This window comes from Elaeis guineensis, chromosome 12 (genome assembly GCF_000442705.2).
Source record: "Elaeis guineensis isolate ETL-2024a chromosome 12, EG11, whole genome shotgun sequence".
NCBI classification, from domain to species: domain Eukaryota; kingdom Viridiplantae; phylum Streptophyta; class Magnoliopsida; order Arecales; family Arecaceae; genus Elaeis; species Elaeis guineensis.
In genome coordinates, this window is record NC_026004.2 from 24,134,125 (window position 1) to 24,151,009 (window position 16,885).

The following is a 16,885-nucleotide window of genomic DNA, read 5'->3' on the forward strand; positions in this document are numbered from 1 at the left end:
TAATCGTCAATTCGATTGATGATGAACTTTGTGCAAAAATTATAATAAATTAATTCACTAATTATTGATAAATTAAAGTAGAATTAATTAGTAATTAGATTGCTAATTAATTTAATTTGATTGAGTATTGAATTTTATATTAAATCTAATTGAATAGGATTCAATTTAATTTGATCTGAATAGGTTATGAGATGACCTAATCGCTAAGGGTGTTCGATTCCTAATTCGAATTTGATTAATTTTTAATCTGATTAGGATTTAATCGAGATCACTTATCACCTAATTAGATTAGATAATTTAATTAGGTCTAACTTAATTTGGTTGGGTCAAGAATCTAATTAGATAAGAATACAAGTTTGAATTTGAATGGAACAAGAACACCCCATGCGCCACCTTTCACTGCACCCTACTTTTCTTCATGCGTGAGAATGGTTTTCACATGAAATTTTTTATGCCCAGAAGGCGTATGATGCCTTTTTCTGAAATTCATTGGATCAAGATTTGGTTGGTTCAAGTTTGACTTTGAATTGGTTTGAAATCAAGCTTAAATCAAGAGTCTAATTTTTGTGGGACTCTACATTGCTGCCGACCAGCCTTCTTTCTCATGCACAAACAAATTTTTTTGTAATATTTTTTATGCCAATCTAAGTTGTGTCATCTCCTTTCTGAGTTATTTAGTTGTGGATTAAATCTGGTTTGAAAAAGAGTTCAAATTTGATTTGAATTTGTGATAAGATCAAAGGCTATTTGAAGCTGAACCAGATTATCCAAACTCTATATAGGATGCCACCTTTAAGAAGGATGAGTTTTTGTGCACCAAACTACTTTAGTTTTGGCATGAGAAAACCTTAGAGAGGGCATGAGAGATCTAAGAAAGAGGGGTGGGCATCCGTGCGTGAGAAAAAGAGGAAGAAGATCCTCTTTGGGGTGTGAGATCTAGGGTAGGGTTCTAGGGTTTTCTAGTTCCTATTTTATGAGAGAGAAAAATAAAAAAAATATATTTTTCTTCTTCCATGCCATCTCCTCCTTGAAAATCTTTCTTCTAATTTGGAGGTGTCTGTTTGATCTGAAGAAAGAGATCTACATCAACCATCTAGATCCTTCGTCGCAAGCTAGCACTTCCAGAAAGGATGATCTGTTCAGCACTTCGAGTGGATCATTTGTAGAGTCCAGATATGCTGTGTAGCTGTTCGACATCAAAAAAAACCTCCTACCACATGATTAGTAGTGGTGATCGTTGACCTACGATCAGATATTGGGTTCTGAACTCATCGGATCAGATCTAAGCATTAGATCTGATTCAGAACATCAATATGATTGATGAAGTATTTTGTTTCAAATTAGATTTTTTTATATAATATTTTCATATCATAAATCCTTAGGAAGATAGTTTAGATCTGATCTAAAGCATGTGTAGGAGATTAAATAGTTTAATCTACTGCTTTCACTATAAAAATTTTAAAAATATACATGCTTGAACTACCTGTTTCCTAACATATACCCTATATACCTCAGAGATGCATGATTGTAAGTTTCAGTAGGTCTGAGCTTCATAATTTCATCATCATCAGTGATATGGATATCAAATGCCTCGAATATAGCGGTCATAACAGCTCCATAGGGTTAAACAGTTTTGGAACTTTGAAAATATTCATTCATATAGTGCATCATTAAATATGACAAATTAACCCTACCACCCGAAAGAAGCATTCTGAGGAGATAAACATCTAAATATGATACATTATCTTTGTGACCTCCTCTAGGAAGAAAATTAAATGTAAAAATATGATGGATTAATCTATTTTCAAGTGGTAACATATGTGCATTAGGTTCAGTGGTCTGACTTATAGTGTCCTCCTGAAAAATAGTTCCAATATAGGTAAGATACTCTAAAAATCTATGACTCCAACAAGTAGTATTGAAATATCTATCACCATCTGATGAAATACCCAAAATTTGACCTAGAACATTACAGTCAAGCTTGATAACTTATCCTTTGACATACGATGAAATAGAATAAGTTGAACTATTAAAACTAAAATTACTATAAAATGCTGAATTAGAGTAGGATATGTTGGCTTGTTGAGCGTAATCATAGATGGCCAATCCATCTTTTCGAACAAAAATTCAATACAAAAATCACTAAAACTATTTAAATCGATTATTTTACCTTCTACAACTTTTCTATCAAAAAAATTTGATTGAAAGTTTTCACTATACTTACGATTTAAAAATAAAATCTCTTCATATCTATGAGATCGTTGTTTTCCTTTTTCTACTCGAGCCTTCTTTCCTTTCGATAAAACTTCAACTTTTTTTGAAGCCATTAAATCGATTCTAGAATAGGGATCAGGATTATAGTTGAAATAGACTACAATAGAAGAGAAATTTTGAGAAAATCAATGGGGAGCAGGGTGGCTTCGGGTTGAATTTAAAGATATATGAAATTATAGGTTTAATCCATGATTTGGCAACAGACAAGTTTCAAATTGAAATCGTGGGCTAAAGCCAAGATTCAACCCATGATTTTGCAACGGTTGGATTTCAACTTGAAAACATGGGTTGTACCCACGATCCCACACTAAAATTATGGGTTTAGCCTATGATTTCGTAATGGCAAGATTTCAAATTGAAATCGTGAGCTGAAACCATAATTTGACTGTGAAATCATGAGTTGACCTATGATTTCGCAACGGCAAAATTTCAAATTGAAATCGATTTCACAGCAAAATTATGTTTTCAACCCATGATTTTATTTTAAATTGTAGGGTTGTTCAGATCCACATTGGCAACATAAACTTGTGGGTTGAACTCATGAGTTCAGCCACTTGGACTCAAACTCGTGGGTTCAACCCACGATTTCAACTTAGGTGGCATGATAGTTTCAGTAATAAGTTTGGATAGGCCATATTTTTGAATAAAGTATTAAAAATATTATTTAAAAAAATTCTTTTAAATGTGGGAAAGCATATCCAAATGCATCAGCATGGGCCAAATACTATTCTTTGTGCATTGGGGGTGGTGTAGAAAATCCGACGTGGAGCGCACCGCTTTACATGATTGGTCCACGTAGCAACTGCTTTTCAATACACATTTAATGCTTGCAGTTTTACTTTATCATTTAAAAATTTTATTTGACGAAAATATTCTTATCTTTTAAAAAAATTATGATATCTTATGGTATATTATAACTTCTTACATATAGGATATTATAATATAGTATAGAAAATTATAACATCCTATAGCTTCTTATGACATCCTACGTCAAATTATGACTTTCTACATATAGGATGTCATAATATGACCCAGGATGTCATAATATGGTCCAAGATATTATAATATAAAAGGAGTATTTTTGTTCAATCACTTTTCAATATGTATTTAGTACTTGCAGTTCCGTTTGTTCGTTTGAAAATTTTGAATGATAAAAATATCTCTACTCTTTAAAAAAAAATTATGATATCCTATGGCATATTATGACATTCTGCATCAAAATTATGACTTCCTGCACGCAGGATACCATAATATGGACATAAGATGTTACAATTTTTTTCAAAGAGCAGAAATTTTTTCGTCATTCAAAATTTTTAAATGAAAAAATAGAATTACAGCCATTAAATGTGCGTTAGAAAGCTGTGGCTGCATGGACCAATCACATAAAGTGATGCATTCCACGTTAGATCTTCTACACCACTCGCGATGCACAAAGAATTTTTCGCATATGGTGTAATAGTAGTGCACCACCTAATAATTTGGGGAATGCAGCACATTTAGTGTTGGAAATAGTATCCCAAAGCCAATCGTCAGTCTGTTGACGATTGTACTCATTTTTGTATATGTACATAAATTATGAATTAATAAAAATTATTTTGATATTTTTCATCACAAAATATTTCATCTTCTAATGAACTCCTATATTGTGATGAAGTCTTTAGGACTATTTAGACTCGACAAAGGAGGATTTATCGTTTAGTCCTTAAATCTGTTTGCGACCAAATGATACGTTGTTACCAAGGACGACAATGTTTATCAAGCATAGATCGTTGTGTGCCATATAGGTTGATTGTCCTCTTAACCAATGAGTGTGGAGATATTAGTATGGCATACAGGTGAGATGTAAGGGTACATCTGCACTGAACGTGACCGACTCCGGAGCTATTTCTGCTGTCAAGATTTGCTCCGATGAAATATGGGTATAAATATCCCTCCGACCTGAGACCGCCACAGTGACTTGCAAGCAACTCACTGCACGTAGGCACTGGACTACTTGAATTTTTAATTCCGTGACGGAAGGCTGCTGGGTGTAGTCAAGTACTTGACTTGTCGGTGCGTGTGTCAAGATGGGATTGACCACTCCAGTTCAGGAGCTGTGTACAGTCATGTTTCAATTTAATAAAATTTTGGCCAGGGTAGTCTTTGCGAGGAGTCACAGGACTGTTTGAGTTGAGCACGATTCGGATGATCTAATCAGGGTTGACAGTTTAACCCTGAGTCGTCCTAAATACAGAGGTCAAAAGGATGAATTATACAGTAACCATATTCATGTAAGTTTTGAGTGTTGCAATTGTGACTATTCGACCTATCCGATCATCGGGTACCATTGCTAGATGGTCACTTCGATTAGTACAGAAATTGGTTCCTGTGCTACCGGCTTAGGTTCGAACCTGCGGGGTCACACACATTAGAGGTTCCTATCTGATCTGATGGCGATGAAGAGTCCTAATGCTCGTGGACTATGAGTCCTACGTGTCTGGGACTCTGTGATCGAGAATCAGGATTCTCTGATCATAAGTCCCACACATTTTGGATACCAAGGTCAAGAGTCCCACTGGTTTGGGATTCTTCGATCAGGGTTACATATCGATGAATTCTGATGTCCGATTATCCATCAGATTTGAACTCAATATTTATGAGAGATTTAATTAGTGATTTGATCGCTAATTAACTCAATTTGATTAAGTGATTATTTTTGGATCAAGTCCAATTGAATTAGATTCAGTTGGGTTTGACCCGATTAGGTTAAGAGTTGACCTAATCGTCGAGATGGTTTGATCCCTGATTTGATCAGGGGTTGGGATTAATTAATTTCTGATTTGATTAGAATTTTATTGAGCCTAATTAAACCTAATTTAGTTAGATTTAAATTAGTCTAATGGGGTCTAACTTATTTGGTTCAATTAGGTTGGTTTAAATAATAAAATCACCTTGACCCATTCTCCCTGCGCCACCTCACTTCCACTGCGCCCATTTGAATTCACGAGATGGAAGTTCTCATGAATTTTTCTTCATGCAAAGCCCTCCTCACGCCCTACTTTAATACACCAAATGAGTGGATAAGGATGATTGGTTGGCCATTCAAATTCAAAATAAAGTTTAAATTTGAATGAGTAACAAATCTTAGCGCCTTGACCTTATCCTCTTTTAGCGTCCCATTTATTACACGAAAAAATATTTCTCATAAAATCACTCATGCACAAATTAAGCCACGCCCTCCTCTTCTCACACCCTTAGTGGATAGGATAAATTAGTTTCTATTTGAATTCAAAATTTGATTTGAATTCAAATGTGCAATTACTCATCTTTATCCTCTCACGTGGATAAGACCTTGGTTGTTGTTTTAAAAGGAGGAGAAGAGTGGGGCGTGTGCAAAAAAAATATTTTGGAGAGAAAATCTGGGCGTGAGAAATCCTTGTGTGCAAGTTGAAGGTCTATATCCTTTCGAGAGAAAAAAAAAGAAAAGAAAGAAAAAGTATGCACAGGATTTCAGTGAGTTCTTCAGGATTACAGCCTGGAGTTCGGAAAGTGAGAAGGTGAGCTACGAGTGTCGTGAGCCCACCAAATTTCAGGAAGATCTTCAACATCCTCTCAAGCATGCCTGCTGATGATCCAGAGTATCTGAAGAATCGACAGATATTGATCGAAGGAGTTCGATCAACATCGATTGTCGAAAGGGCTCTACAACGAGCTAGCACTCGTGAGGAGTCGATCAGATCGGGAGCTTTGTGTGGACGATCCACAGAGGTCAGACATGCTGTGTGGCTGCATCGCAACGATCAGACTCTCCCGACGGTGATCAGATTACGGTGATCTACTATCCGCACAAAGGTATTGTGTTCAGAACACATTACAGTAAAGTGTTTACTGTTCAAATTCGAATTTTAAATTTAAATACATGCATGCTATATATCATATTTAGATCCTAGTGTAGGATAAATTATTATTAATTAATTAGATTAATTAATAATTTTTATTATAAAATACTGATTTTTTAAAAAATTTAAAATTATCATTTTACCCCTGCACTGAATTTTTCCATATTTAGATGGGATGGATATTAAATGTGGCTATTTTTTTTTCTAATTTTTAGTGATGAAAATATCTTTTCCTCTATACAATAAAGAAGAAATAGTATTATTACTTTCTAATGCATTGTATGACTTTTCATGAATATATATGATGTCTTGAACTATATATATGACTTTCTGTATATTTATGACATCTTGAATAATATATATGACTTTTTGATGTCTTGTATGACTTTCTATGAATATATATGACATCTTGAACAATATATATGACATCCTAAACAATATATATGATATTCTGAACAACATATATGGCTTCTTAAAATCTTATATGACTTTCTGTGAGTATATATAACATTCTGTGAATATATATGATATCTCGAATAGCATATATGACTTCGTAACGCTTTATATGATTTTCTATGAGTATATATGACATTCTGCATAATATATATGATTTTTCTGTGAAAATATATAACATTCTGAACAACATAAATAGCTTTCTGACACCTTATATGACTTTCTATAAATATGTAGGATGTCCTCAATAATATATATGACTTTCTGTAAATATATATGATGTCTCGAACAATATATATGACTTTCTGATACCTTATATGATATCAGGAAGTCATATATATTGTTTGGGATATCATATATATTCATAGAAATATATATATATTATTCAGAATATCATATATATTCATAAAAAATTATATAAGATGTTAGAAAGCCATATATGTTGTTCAAGACGTCATATATATTCACAAAAAGTCATATATATTGTTCGAAATATCATATATACTTATAGGAAGTCATATATATTCACAAGATGTTATATATATTGTTCGAAATGTCATATATATTCATAGAAAGTCATACAAGATATCAGAAAGCCATATAATTATTCAAGATATCATAAATATACATGAAGTCATATATATGGTTCAGGACGTCATATATATTCACAAAAAGTCATATAAGATATTAGGAAGTAATAATACTATATTTTTTTTGTTGTATAGAGAAAATGATATTTTCATCATTGAAAATCGGAGGAAGAAAAAGCTGGATGGTATTAAATGCATGTCCCATCGTTAAGTACGCTACGTGCTTTAAGATAATTGGATCGTGTGCTCCACAACAAATTTATTGCACTGCATACACAAAGACTTTATCATTTCCCTAAACTAGATTGTAAGCAACCATAAACGGCCTCTAACAAACTATGGATATCTAAATAGTGGAAGAGAAATTCTTTGTGCACCACGGACAGTGTAGAAAATCCGACCTGAAGCACACCGCTTATATGATTGGTCCCTATAGTCACCGCTTTTCAATGCATATTTAATTTTTGCAGTTCTACTTTTTCGTTTAAAAATTTTGTATGACGAAAATATCTCCATTTTTTGAAAAAAATTATGACATCCTGTAGCATATTATGACTTCCTATATACATGATATCATAATATGACCTAAAAAATTATGACATTCTGTACATATTATGACATCCTGTATCAATTTATGACTTCCTATACGTAGGATGTCATAATATAGTCCTAAATATCATATTATGATCCAGGATATCATAACATGAAAGGAGTATTTTTGTCCAACTACTTTTCAATACGCATTTAATATTTACAAATTTACTTTTTCGTTTGAAAATTTTGAATGACAAAAATATTTTTATTTTTTGAAAAAAATTATGACATTCTATATATATTATGACATCCTGCATTATATTATAATATTATATAAATAAAAATTATAATTTTTTAGATATAAAATATTAAAATATAAATAAAAATATTATAATTTTTTTTAAAAAATAAATTTATTTTTATTATTTTAAATTTTAAATAAAAAAATAAAATTATAAAGATTAAATATATATCGAAAAATGATAACTCTGTGGATCAACCGACAACCGGACCAGCGTCGGATTTTCTGCACCGCCCGCGGTGCACAAAGAATTTCCCAGCAGTGGAACCCGTAGTCTCCTCCACTCTCAAGCCTGCCGCCACTTATCCCTCCAACAGCCCGTGGCCTTGCAACGGAGGAAAAAATGCCGAAGCCGTAGATTAAATCCATGGAGAAAGAAGAGAAGGCAGGGCCTTCAAAGCAGGCAGAACCCTAGCAAGACGTCGACTAGGAAGACGAAGACGAAAACGAGCGCCCCGTCGCTTCATCCATGGCGAAGAAGAACCCCAGCAAAGCCTCCAAGGTTGGAACAATGTCCAAAAGATTTTTGGTTTTTTAGTCTCTCTCTCTTCTACCGATGGGAGCTAACAAATTTTTCACTGGATTGGAAGGAGAAGAGACAAAAGAAAGAAGGACTGGAAAGGTCAGTAGCAGAGGAAGGAGATGGGAAGAAAATAAAAAAGAGTGAAAAAAAGAAGGATAAGAAGGAGAAGAAGGTCTATGATTTGCCGGGACAGAAGCATGACACACCAGATGAAGTAATCCTTCGTTTTCTTCTTTTACTGTTGGAAGAAATTGATTTGAGATTTCGTTTTCGTTTTTTTTATTTTTATTTTTATTTTTTTTTGGCTGACATGCAGAGAGACCCATTGAGGATTTTCTTCGAGACGCTGTACCGGCAGCTGCCGGACAACGAACTGGCTGCAACTTGGTGAGTGATTCTAGTTATTTGTCTATCATATGAGTTGTTTCTTTTCTAGTTATGGTTTTAAAAGAGCATGTTTTTGGAAATTCGAGAGGCAAATTATATGAGATTTGTGGTTGAAATAGCTGAATTATCATGACCAATAATTATGTAAGTTCATGCTTTCAATAAATCACAACCATTGCATTTTATTCTTCGCATTTTTATGACCTGCATTTTGTTGTTTGTTGTATACTATAAGAAGTGAAATTAAATGCTTTAATTATGAATGGTTACTATAAGGTTGGAAATGGGGTTTGCTAGGGCCCTTCTTTCCTCATCTGCTCCTTGTCCTTTGCTAGCAAACTAGGGCAAGGGCATGAAGGTGATTTGTGGTCTGCTCTGAGTGCTGTAGAATTGGTGCACTAAGGAGGGATGGAGGTGGCTGTGGCCTCCTCTTTTGTGAGGTTTGGAGATGCAGTTTGGAGCGGGGTGTGGCAGAGAGAAAAACAGGTCTTGATTTGGAGGGTTATTTGAGGTTTGACCCAGGGAGCCTCTAAACAGGGACGCTCCAGCTCTCCTTAGTAATTCTGTTTCTTCTTTGAAATGAGCTGGGTTGGAGTAAAGATGGAGAAGGAGGAGGTCTGTCTCCCTTTCTTCTTGCTTGAGGGGAGAAGTTGAGATAGACTTATGATGACAAACAAAGACTAATTGCTTGGCGGCAAGTCAATGGAAGGGTGCTGTGGTCATGCGGGTGTATGGTTGGAGTAAGACTCATATATAAGTTTTTCCTCAGCTATTTCGAGTGCAATTGGCGATTAGAGGGTCAAGTTGAAGTCATTCAATGCCCACTGGGTTTGTCTACTCGATTTAGTTTTGGAGGAAGATTAGGAGAGGTCTGAAAAGGGGATTGTGGGTTTTTGATGGTTATCCAGTAATTGTTATAGGAGGAGGAGGGGAGGGTGGGGTGGGGGGGGGGCAGTGAAGAGGAGCAAAGCTGCACATGGATCTCTTGATGGTGCTACCGATATGGGTCAGGTTCCTGTGTTAATTTGGTTGATGAGCATCCTTGTTATATCACCAGCATAGAAGGGAGACCTTTAGATAGACAAGCAAACTTCAAGGAGATTTATATTGGCTTTAGCATAGTGTTCGTGGAAGTGATTTAGTTAATGCAACAGAAAAGTTGAAGGATTTACAGTGGACTAGTTGGTAAATTAGGCTTTTGTAGCTGTTGTAGTTTTTGTGGAGTTTGTTAGAGCTAGTATGGAGAGTTGTTGATCTTGAAGTTCAAATTTATGCAAGGAAAATAATCTTTTGCAGTCCTATTTTGGATCTAATGCTCTTCGAAAGGACAATTTAAGATGTTTTGTTGAATGCTTTCTTTTAGATCACAATACTTATGGGAAGAAGATTCATTCTAGTATTGGAAGTATTTGGAAAATAGACCTTCCACTTTAGACATCCAAGGATTTAAGTATTGGTGCTGGTACATGCTAGTAAGGTATCAATATTGGTGCTTTCCTTGGTATTGATCCATATCAACACATGGTGTATCACGTCATTTTTGTTGCACTGGTGTTGATACATAACTCTATTGTATCGTTAAGTTACCGGTTTGTGTATCATAGCAATACTTCAGCCATTGTTTGGGTGCTTTAAAGGGAGGGGAAAGAGACCGAATATTAAAGAAGGTGGCCCACATCCAAAGGCCATGGAAAAAAAGCTTGAACTGCAATGTGGGAAAAGGTGCTTGAGATCAGATGCTAGGCAATAGAGGGAAAAGTAATCAAGTGGAGAGCATAATTGTTTTAAATCAAAAGGAGACATTTTTTTAACCCAAACAAGTTTGCTCTTAGAAGGAGAAGAGGAAGCTATTTTATGTAACATGAGGAAGGATATCTATAAACGTCTTTATAGTTTGGTAATACTGTAAAATTTCGAAAAAGCATATATTGAGTAGTGTTGATATCTAACCCAATGATGATGAATGGAGGAAAGCTGACTAGGTTTTCATGAGGGCTAAAGAATCCAAAAATAAAAAGGGAGATGTGTGAGATTTTGGCGTTAACACTAGTACTTGCAACCCAAGTAGAGTAGCAAGGAGACTTTGTTTTGTCTAAGTCATGGTTGCTTCTTAAGATGTTGGAAAACTGGATAGCTCGAAGAAGCAGGTCGATGATAAAAGAGGTGTAGGGCCAATGCTTTTAAATGGAGGCAAAATTTGTGAAGTTTGTTGCTATGAAGTTTCCTTGAAGAGACATTATCTTTGGAACATAAGAGGGAAAATCAGAGGTGGTGAATTCCAATAGCATGGAACAAGGTTTGCCATATTATATCAAACTAGGCAACATAGGGCATACCGTACCATATCGGTTTGGTGCCGGTATGCGGTATGAGGGATGTATCGATACTCGATATGCCGTACCAGCCTCGTACTGACACAGGAACAAGTTGGCACCGATATAGGACCCGATATTGAGATGGCAAATCCTGACATGGAATTCTTATAATTTCAATGCACAGAAGATGAATTTAAGCTAATAAAATGTAAATAGAAAATGTAAGTTTAAACTTCAGAAGGAAGCCATAATCCAAGGTTTGCAAAATAGGTACCGAGAATCATATCAGTATGTTATCAGTTCAGTATAGTATGGTACAACATGCACCCGTATCTAGATAGGCTTCTGATACTTTCTTACACCTAACTATAGTACCACCTAAAATTGGGCATTACAGGTTGGTTCTGGGTTGTATGGGATGGTTCCACTTGGTTCGGATTGATATGAAGTTATGAACCAGCTCGGCTTATATAACTGAACCAAACCTCAGTATGGTACGGTATAGGCTGTATGGAGTAGTATGGGTTGGTATGGTAAACCTTGCCATATTCTATTTGGTATATACAGTCAATCTGCATGTTATAAAGCTGAGCTGCGGAGGGATTTTTGTTGAAGTTTTGAGGTCCTTGGCTGGTTGTCTGGAATTGGAACTGTATTGGATGAAATGGTGAAAGTAGTGGTTGAAGTTTGATACCAGATTTTGTCAAATTATAAGAACTTGACAAAACTTATTGTAATGAGGTTGCAGAAGGTGATGGCAAAGCTAATTAATTTAGTCAAGCAATGTTTATTAATGGAAAACAAATAAGTAGCACATGAACTCGTCTTAAGGTCAAGAAGAAATGACTGTGTGCTAGATTTCATTTCAAAGTAGAAGAAGAGAAGACACATGAGAAATCTAATCAGGATTTTATCCTTGCAATGTTGATGAAACTAGGATCTTTGGTTTTGTTGGTTTGTATTAGGAATTGTATGCATGCACCTTCATTTTCTATCTAGAATGTGGAAGTTAATGGGAATTTTAGAGCGCATTTTGGACATATGTAGTGGGGGCTTACTTCCTTTCTTTTTTCATTATAGGGATGGAGACCTTTGGTCTTATGCTTGAGCTAGGGATAGTTAAGGATTATCAAACAACAAAGATCTAGGTTCTTATCCATACTGCTTTATGTATATAATATGTATCAGGCAAGCAGTTTATTGGCAGGAATATGAGAGGCACATATTATGTACCATCCATTTCGTCCTGTGGGATCGCATATAAGCCCAGACCAATTCATATCAAACTGATTTGCTGCAATACACAACCAATTTTGAAAGCATAGAATGAGTTGTTATTTAGACAAGAGCATCAAAGACCATCTGTTGTTGTTTAAACAGCAATTATCTTAACTGCAGAATTCTACTCTGCTGATATTCTTGCCCATGCCCACGTTCTTCTTTTACAATCTTTATTGTAAGCCCCCAACACCAAAAGTTCTAAGCTAAAGTTTTGATGGAGCTTGTAACCCAAAACCACAAATGAAGGAGCTTTCTGCTCTCTTTTTTAAATTCTTGTCTGTGATCAGTGCTGAAGCTCAAAGCACTGTGAAGGGATCAAGGCAGCTAAAGAGGTCTATGGTTCTTATACTATTTGGATAGAAGGGCATTTCGAGCTTGTAACAGAATAGTTGAGAGACTTTTTCCTGGGTGATTTAACTCTGCAAGACCCAATCCTTCATGACTCCCGCCTTCTTGGACAATTTTCTTATGTACAGGTAATGCATGTGTACAGAGAGGCCAATCAGGCAGCTGATTAATTCTCTAAATAGGTTCTTACTTATCATAGTTCTGGGTTATGGGATAGTGGTTTCCCACAAGAGTGAGGGAGGATTTTAATCTGTCTTATTTTGGATAATTATTGATAACGTTACTTAGGCCTTGGCCTTATGAGAAGAAAAAAACAAGGAGTAACATGAATTTTGTATCTCTCTCACCATCTTGAACAATTTTCTACCAGAGACGGTTTGGACTTCGGAATTTGTCATGCAGTATTTTATTATATAATCTTCCAAGAATACTATAGGTATATAAGCTTCCTGCAGTACTATTGTTATTATAATCTTCAAAGTTAGAGTTAATAGGCAGGTGAAATGTCAGTAGCCAGATGCTTACTTGGGAGTGGTAGCTATGATTTAGAGTTGCAACTTTGGATTAAAGAAGGAAATTATATCTTTCTGCTTTTCTCATAAAATATACAGGTATTCCTTGTTTAACAAACTGTTGGATTGGAAAGTTGCAGCCTGAAACCGAAACTCATCAGCTTTAGCTGAAGCAAGAACCAAATTCAAGTTTCTGAACCTTGGACTGAACTCTCAATGTCATTAATGATAATGAAAATGATGGCCCACATTCATCATTATATTGAGTTTTTCATAATAAAGAATGAACCAATTTATAAAAATAAGTGTGAAATCTTAATTATGCTAAATATATAAAAATACATCAGTAGGCTGAATGCTATGAGCTTACAAATGGAACATAAAAGTTCATTTAGGTGATCATGAGTGTACCCTCCCACTCTGTTATTCTGCTTATACAGGAAAATCTTACCCTAAAAAAACATGTTAACAAACGACCTATGAATAAATTTAATTTCTGCAATTTAGTTAAACTCCTGTATTCAATGGTTGCTGCTGAGTCTGAGAGATGTTATTTAATGTCTTGGTACCACTGAAATTCTTTTGAATGCAAATAACAGCAACAAGCATCATCAGTCTAAATTTCTTTTTCAAATCAATACAAATTGACATACCATCTTTCTTGTGCTGATCTAAATGGATTACTTTTGGTATTATCTTCCTGCAATGGGGAAATTGATTTCTGTGGTTTACAATAATACGATTGCTAGATAATTCCATTGTTGTCTCTCTTGTCTGCTTTTCATGTTGAGATGTTATACAGAGTATATGCATGTTTGCATTATATCTTCGGCACTGGGAAAGATTCTACCATTATGCTGAATTATGGAGAGGAGAATTAAATCCATGCAGGATGCCTAAGTGATAGTTGGAAAATAAAAAGATATATCTGCCTCTTCATATTCCTGCAAAAGTCTTGTATAGCAAAATCACTGTACAATTTTTTCTCAAAAAAAATATTGTACAAATTAAGAAGATTGTTCTGAAGGTTTGCTAAAGGAAACGTATGCATAATTATATCACTTTTGTGTTCATTATTAGATGGCTAGTGATGTATATCAAGTTATGTCTAAGCTGTACATTTTTAAATTTTCTTAAAACTTCAAATTTTCTTCTCAGGAGAAATTATACATATTGTTGTTTGATAATTATCAGTTCAGGTAAATATAATTTCTGTCAGGGGCTTAGTCAACACCTTATGCAATGAATTAATTATTGTACCTAAATGAGCTTAGTGGATTAAGCTTATTAGAATTATCACACATTGCCATATGAAACTCCACTGAGGAAAGTAATCTGGTTATGGCTCTGTTGCATCATAGTTTTTATTGGAGGATGGTGACTTGGTCATTTGCCATTGCTTGGTGCAGCGCATACCACTTTCTTGGTTTATTGCATAAGCAAAGAGCACTGACTTCCACCATAGTCAGCTTCTCCAGTAACTTGCTAAATCATAGCCTTAATACCGAAGGCTTTGTAGCCTTCATTATGTTTGCATGATTTTTTTTTTTCTGCTATCATATTTAAATATCATCTTGTACTTTGTCCAAGTTGGTCATTCATAGCATTCTATCAACATTTTACAGGGGGGCTTGTGTCTGGACCATGCCAACCCTCGAAGACATGAATCCTTGAATCTGAATTCTGAAATGTCTTAATATTCTAAACTTTGCGGAGTTCACGGAAAGGTGGATTGGGGTTTAAAATACCTTACTGTTCTGACCTCTCTTTCGAAGATTTAGTTAAACTATTTCAAAGTAAACGTATAATATGGCAAACCAGCCGCGAAAGTTTCATTCAAGGTCTAAATATATATAGTTTTTATTACAAATTATTGGGCTATAAAATCTCTCTTGGGAAATCAATACATATGTGCATCTGTGTATATGTCTAATTTATTTATTTACTTTTTTAGTATGTACAGGTAAACAAAGAAAGTATCCAGAATCTGGCATATTTTTAGAATCTTCTTCATATACTGTTTCAGTTTGTCTTCCCTTACAACTCACTGAATTGCATTGTAGAAATCTAAAAAAAATCACCAATTTGAGGCACACTACATATGCTTCTCAGTCTTCATGTTTGTGTGGTATTAGCATTTGCCACTGCTGATCTCCCTGTTACACGTGTCTTGAAGAAAATATGAGGTTTTCTGGACAACCTTTGCATTACTCTAACAACAAGGGGTCATGAGAGTTTACAGAGTCTCCTTTCCCATCCAGCAGTGATGAATTATGAAATCAGTAATCTTGGGGACTGAGTCACCATATATTGGCAAAACTTAATGTAATAATTATGCTTTTAAACACGAAACTTCCAAGCTCTGCCATAGTTGGTTTATGTCCCATCATGTCAATGTTTTCTTCAGCTTCCTCTTTTTTCCTGTTATTTTTCCTTAAAAAATGCAAAAAAAAAAGACTATGCTGAGCACGATTCTTTGTTCATAGGATGATGGAGTGGGGACTGCTTCCGCCAGATGAAGCCAAGATGGTTTAGGAGAAGCTTCAGAGGAGCCTGCGAGAGAAGCTCGAGTCACCAGACGAGGCTGCCGCCCTTGAGAAAACGTCAACTTGTTCCATGAAGAAAAAGAGGAAAATGACCTCAGAAGCCGTGTTGAAGGCCAAGAAAATGAAGCGTATTGATAGCAACTCAGATGGTAGCCATGGTGATTCCATCTCACAGAAGAAAAAGAATAACTAAAGGTTTCCATTTAGCCGACCGATCTACCACCTGGATCTCTTTATTCCCCACCTGATCGTCTGTTTACCGGAGCAGACAAGTATTTATCGTCAGAACAAAGATTTTTCAAAGTTCTGTGGAAGTCAAAGACAGCTCAGGTACACAGTGGACATAGACACTGTCTCCAATAGATTGAAACTTCAACAGATTATACTACCTTGGTCACATGTGATGAAAAGGAAGCTTCAAGGAAATCGATGCATTCATTATTAATTAATGATCTTTTGAGTCAGTTCTAAGCTACTATAAACTATTTTGCATGTGTTGTTCCGAATCAGAATATTCAGTGGGCTGGGTTTAATGATTCAATGGGGCCATGGTGATTTACGAGATTTGTTTTGGAGAAGTCTGTCGCATGCTTAATAAAATAACTGCATCTTTCACTAGCTATGGAAAAGTAGGGAGGAAAAGCCAGCGTTTCAATCCTGTTGGCATCCATTGAATCAAGAAGTACATTATCCACAGAAACTGGAACTAAGTTCTTCTAGATCTTCCCCTTAATGATGCTTTACTTCGATATTCTATGATCAAATCTTTTAAAATAAAAGCATAGACAGGCTGTAGTCTTGCTTTCTGTGCAAAATATACAATTTCCAGCAACAGCATATGGATCCCTGGCTTCATGTGGTTTGCTTTTTACTAATATTTTGTTGTTATTAGGAACGTTCTAGTCAAGTAATAAGCAAATCAATTGTTTATTAGCATGTTAGG

The 16,885-nt window shown here is 35.2% G+C and overlaps 1 protein-coding gene across 1 annotated transcript; it reads left to right on the forward strand.

Annotated features, from left to right (window-relative positions):
* The first annotated feature begins 8,234 nt into the window (after positions 1-8,234).
* LOC140852960 (uncharacterized) lies at positions 8,235-16,560 on the forward strand. The gene is made up of 4 exons (XM_073247076.1): positions 8,235-8,532; positions 8,621-8,767; positions 8,870-8,940; positions 15,883-16,560. Exons 1-4 carry the CDS (start codon positions 8,500-8,502, stop codon positions 15,929-15,931), a joined length of 300 nt encoding a protein of 99 aa, XP_073103177.1. The 5' UTR covers positions 8,235-8,499; the 3' UTR covers positions 15,932-16,560.
* Positions 16,561-16,885: the final 325 nt, after the last annotated feature.

What these genes read in the sequence shown, in the direction of transcription:
- LOC140852960 (XM_073247076.1), top strand. Translation starts at nt 8,500, where the DNA reads ATGGCGAAGAAGAACCCCAGCAAAGCCTCCAAG. An exon ending in ACCCCAGCAAAGCCTCCAAG is followed by an intron (nt 8,533 to 8,620) that starts GTTGGAACAATG and finishes CTGGATTGGAAG; the next exon opens with GAGAAGAGACAAAAGAAAGA. An exon ending in AGCATGACACACCAGATGAA is followed by an intron (nt 8,768 to 8,869) that starts GTAATCCTTCGT and finishes GCTGACATGCAG; the next exon opens with AGAGACCCATTGAGGATTTT.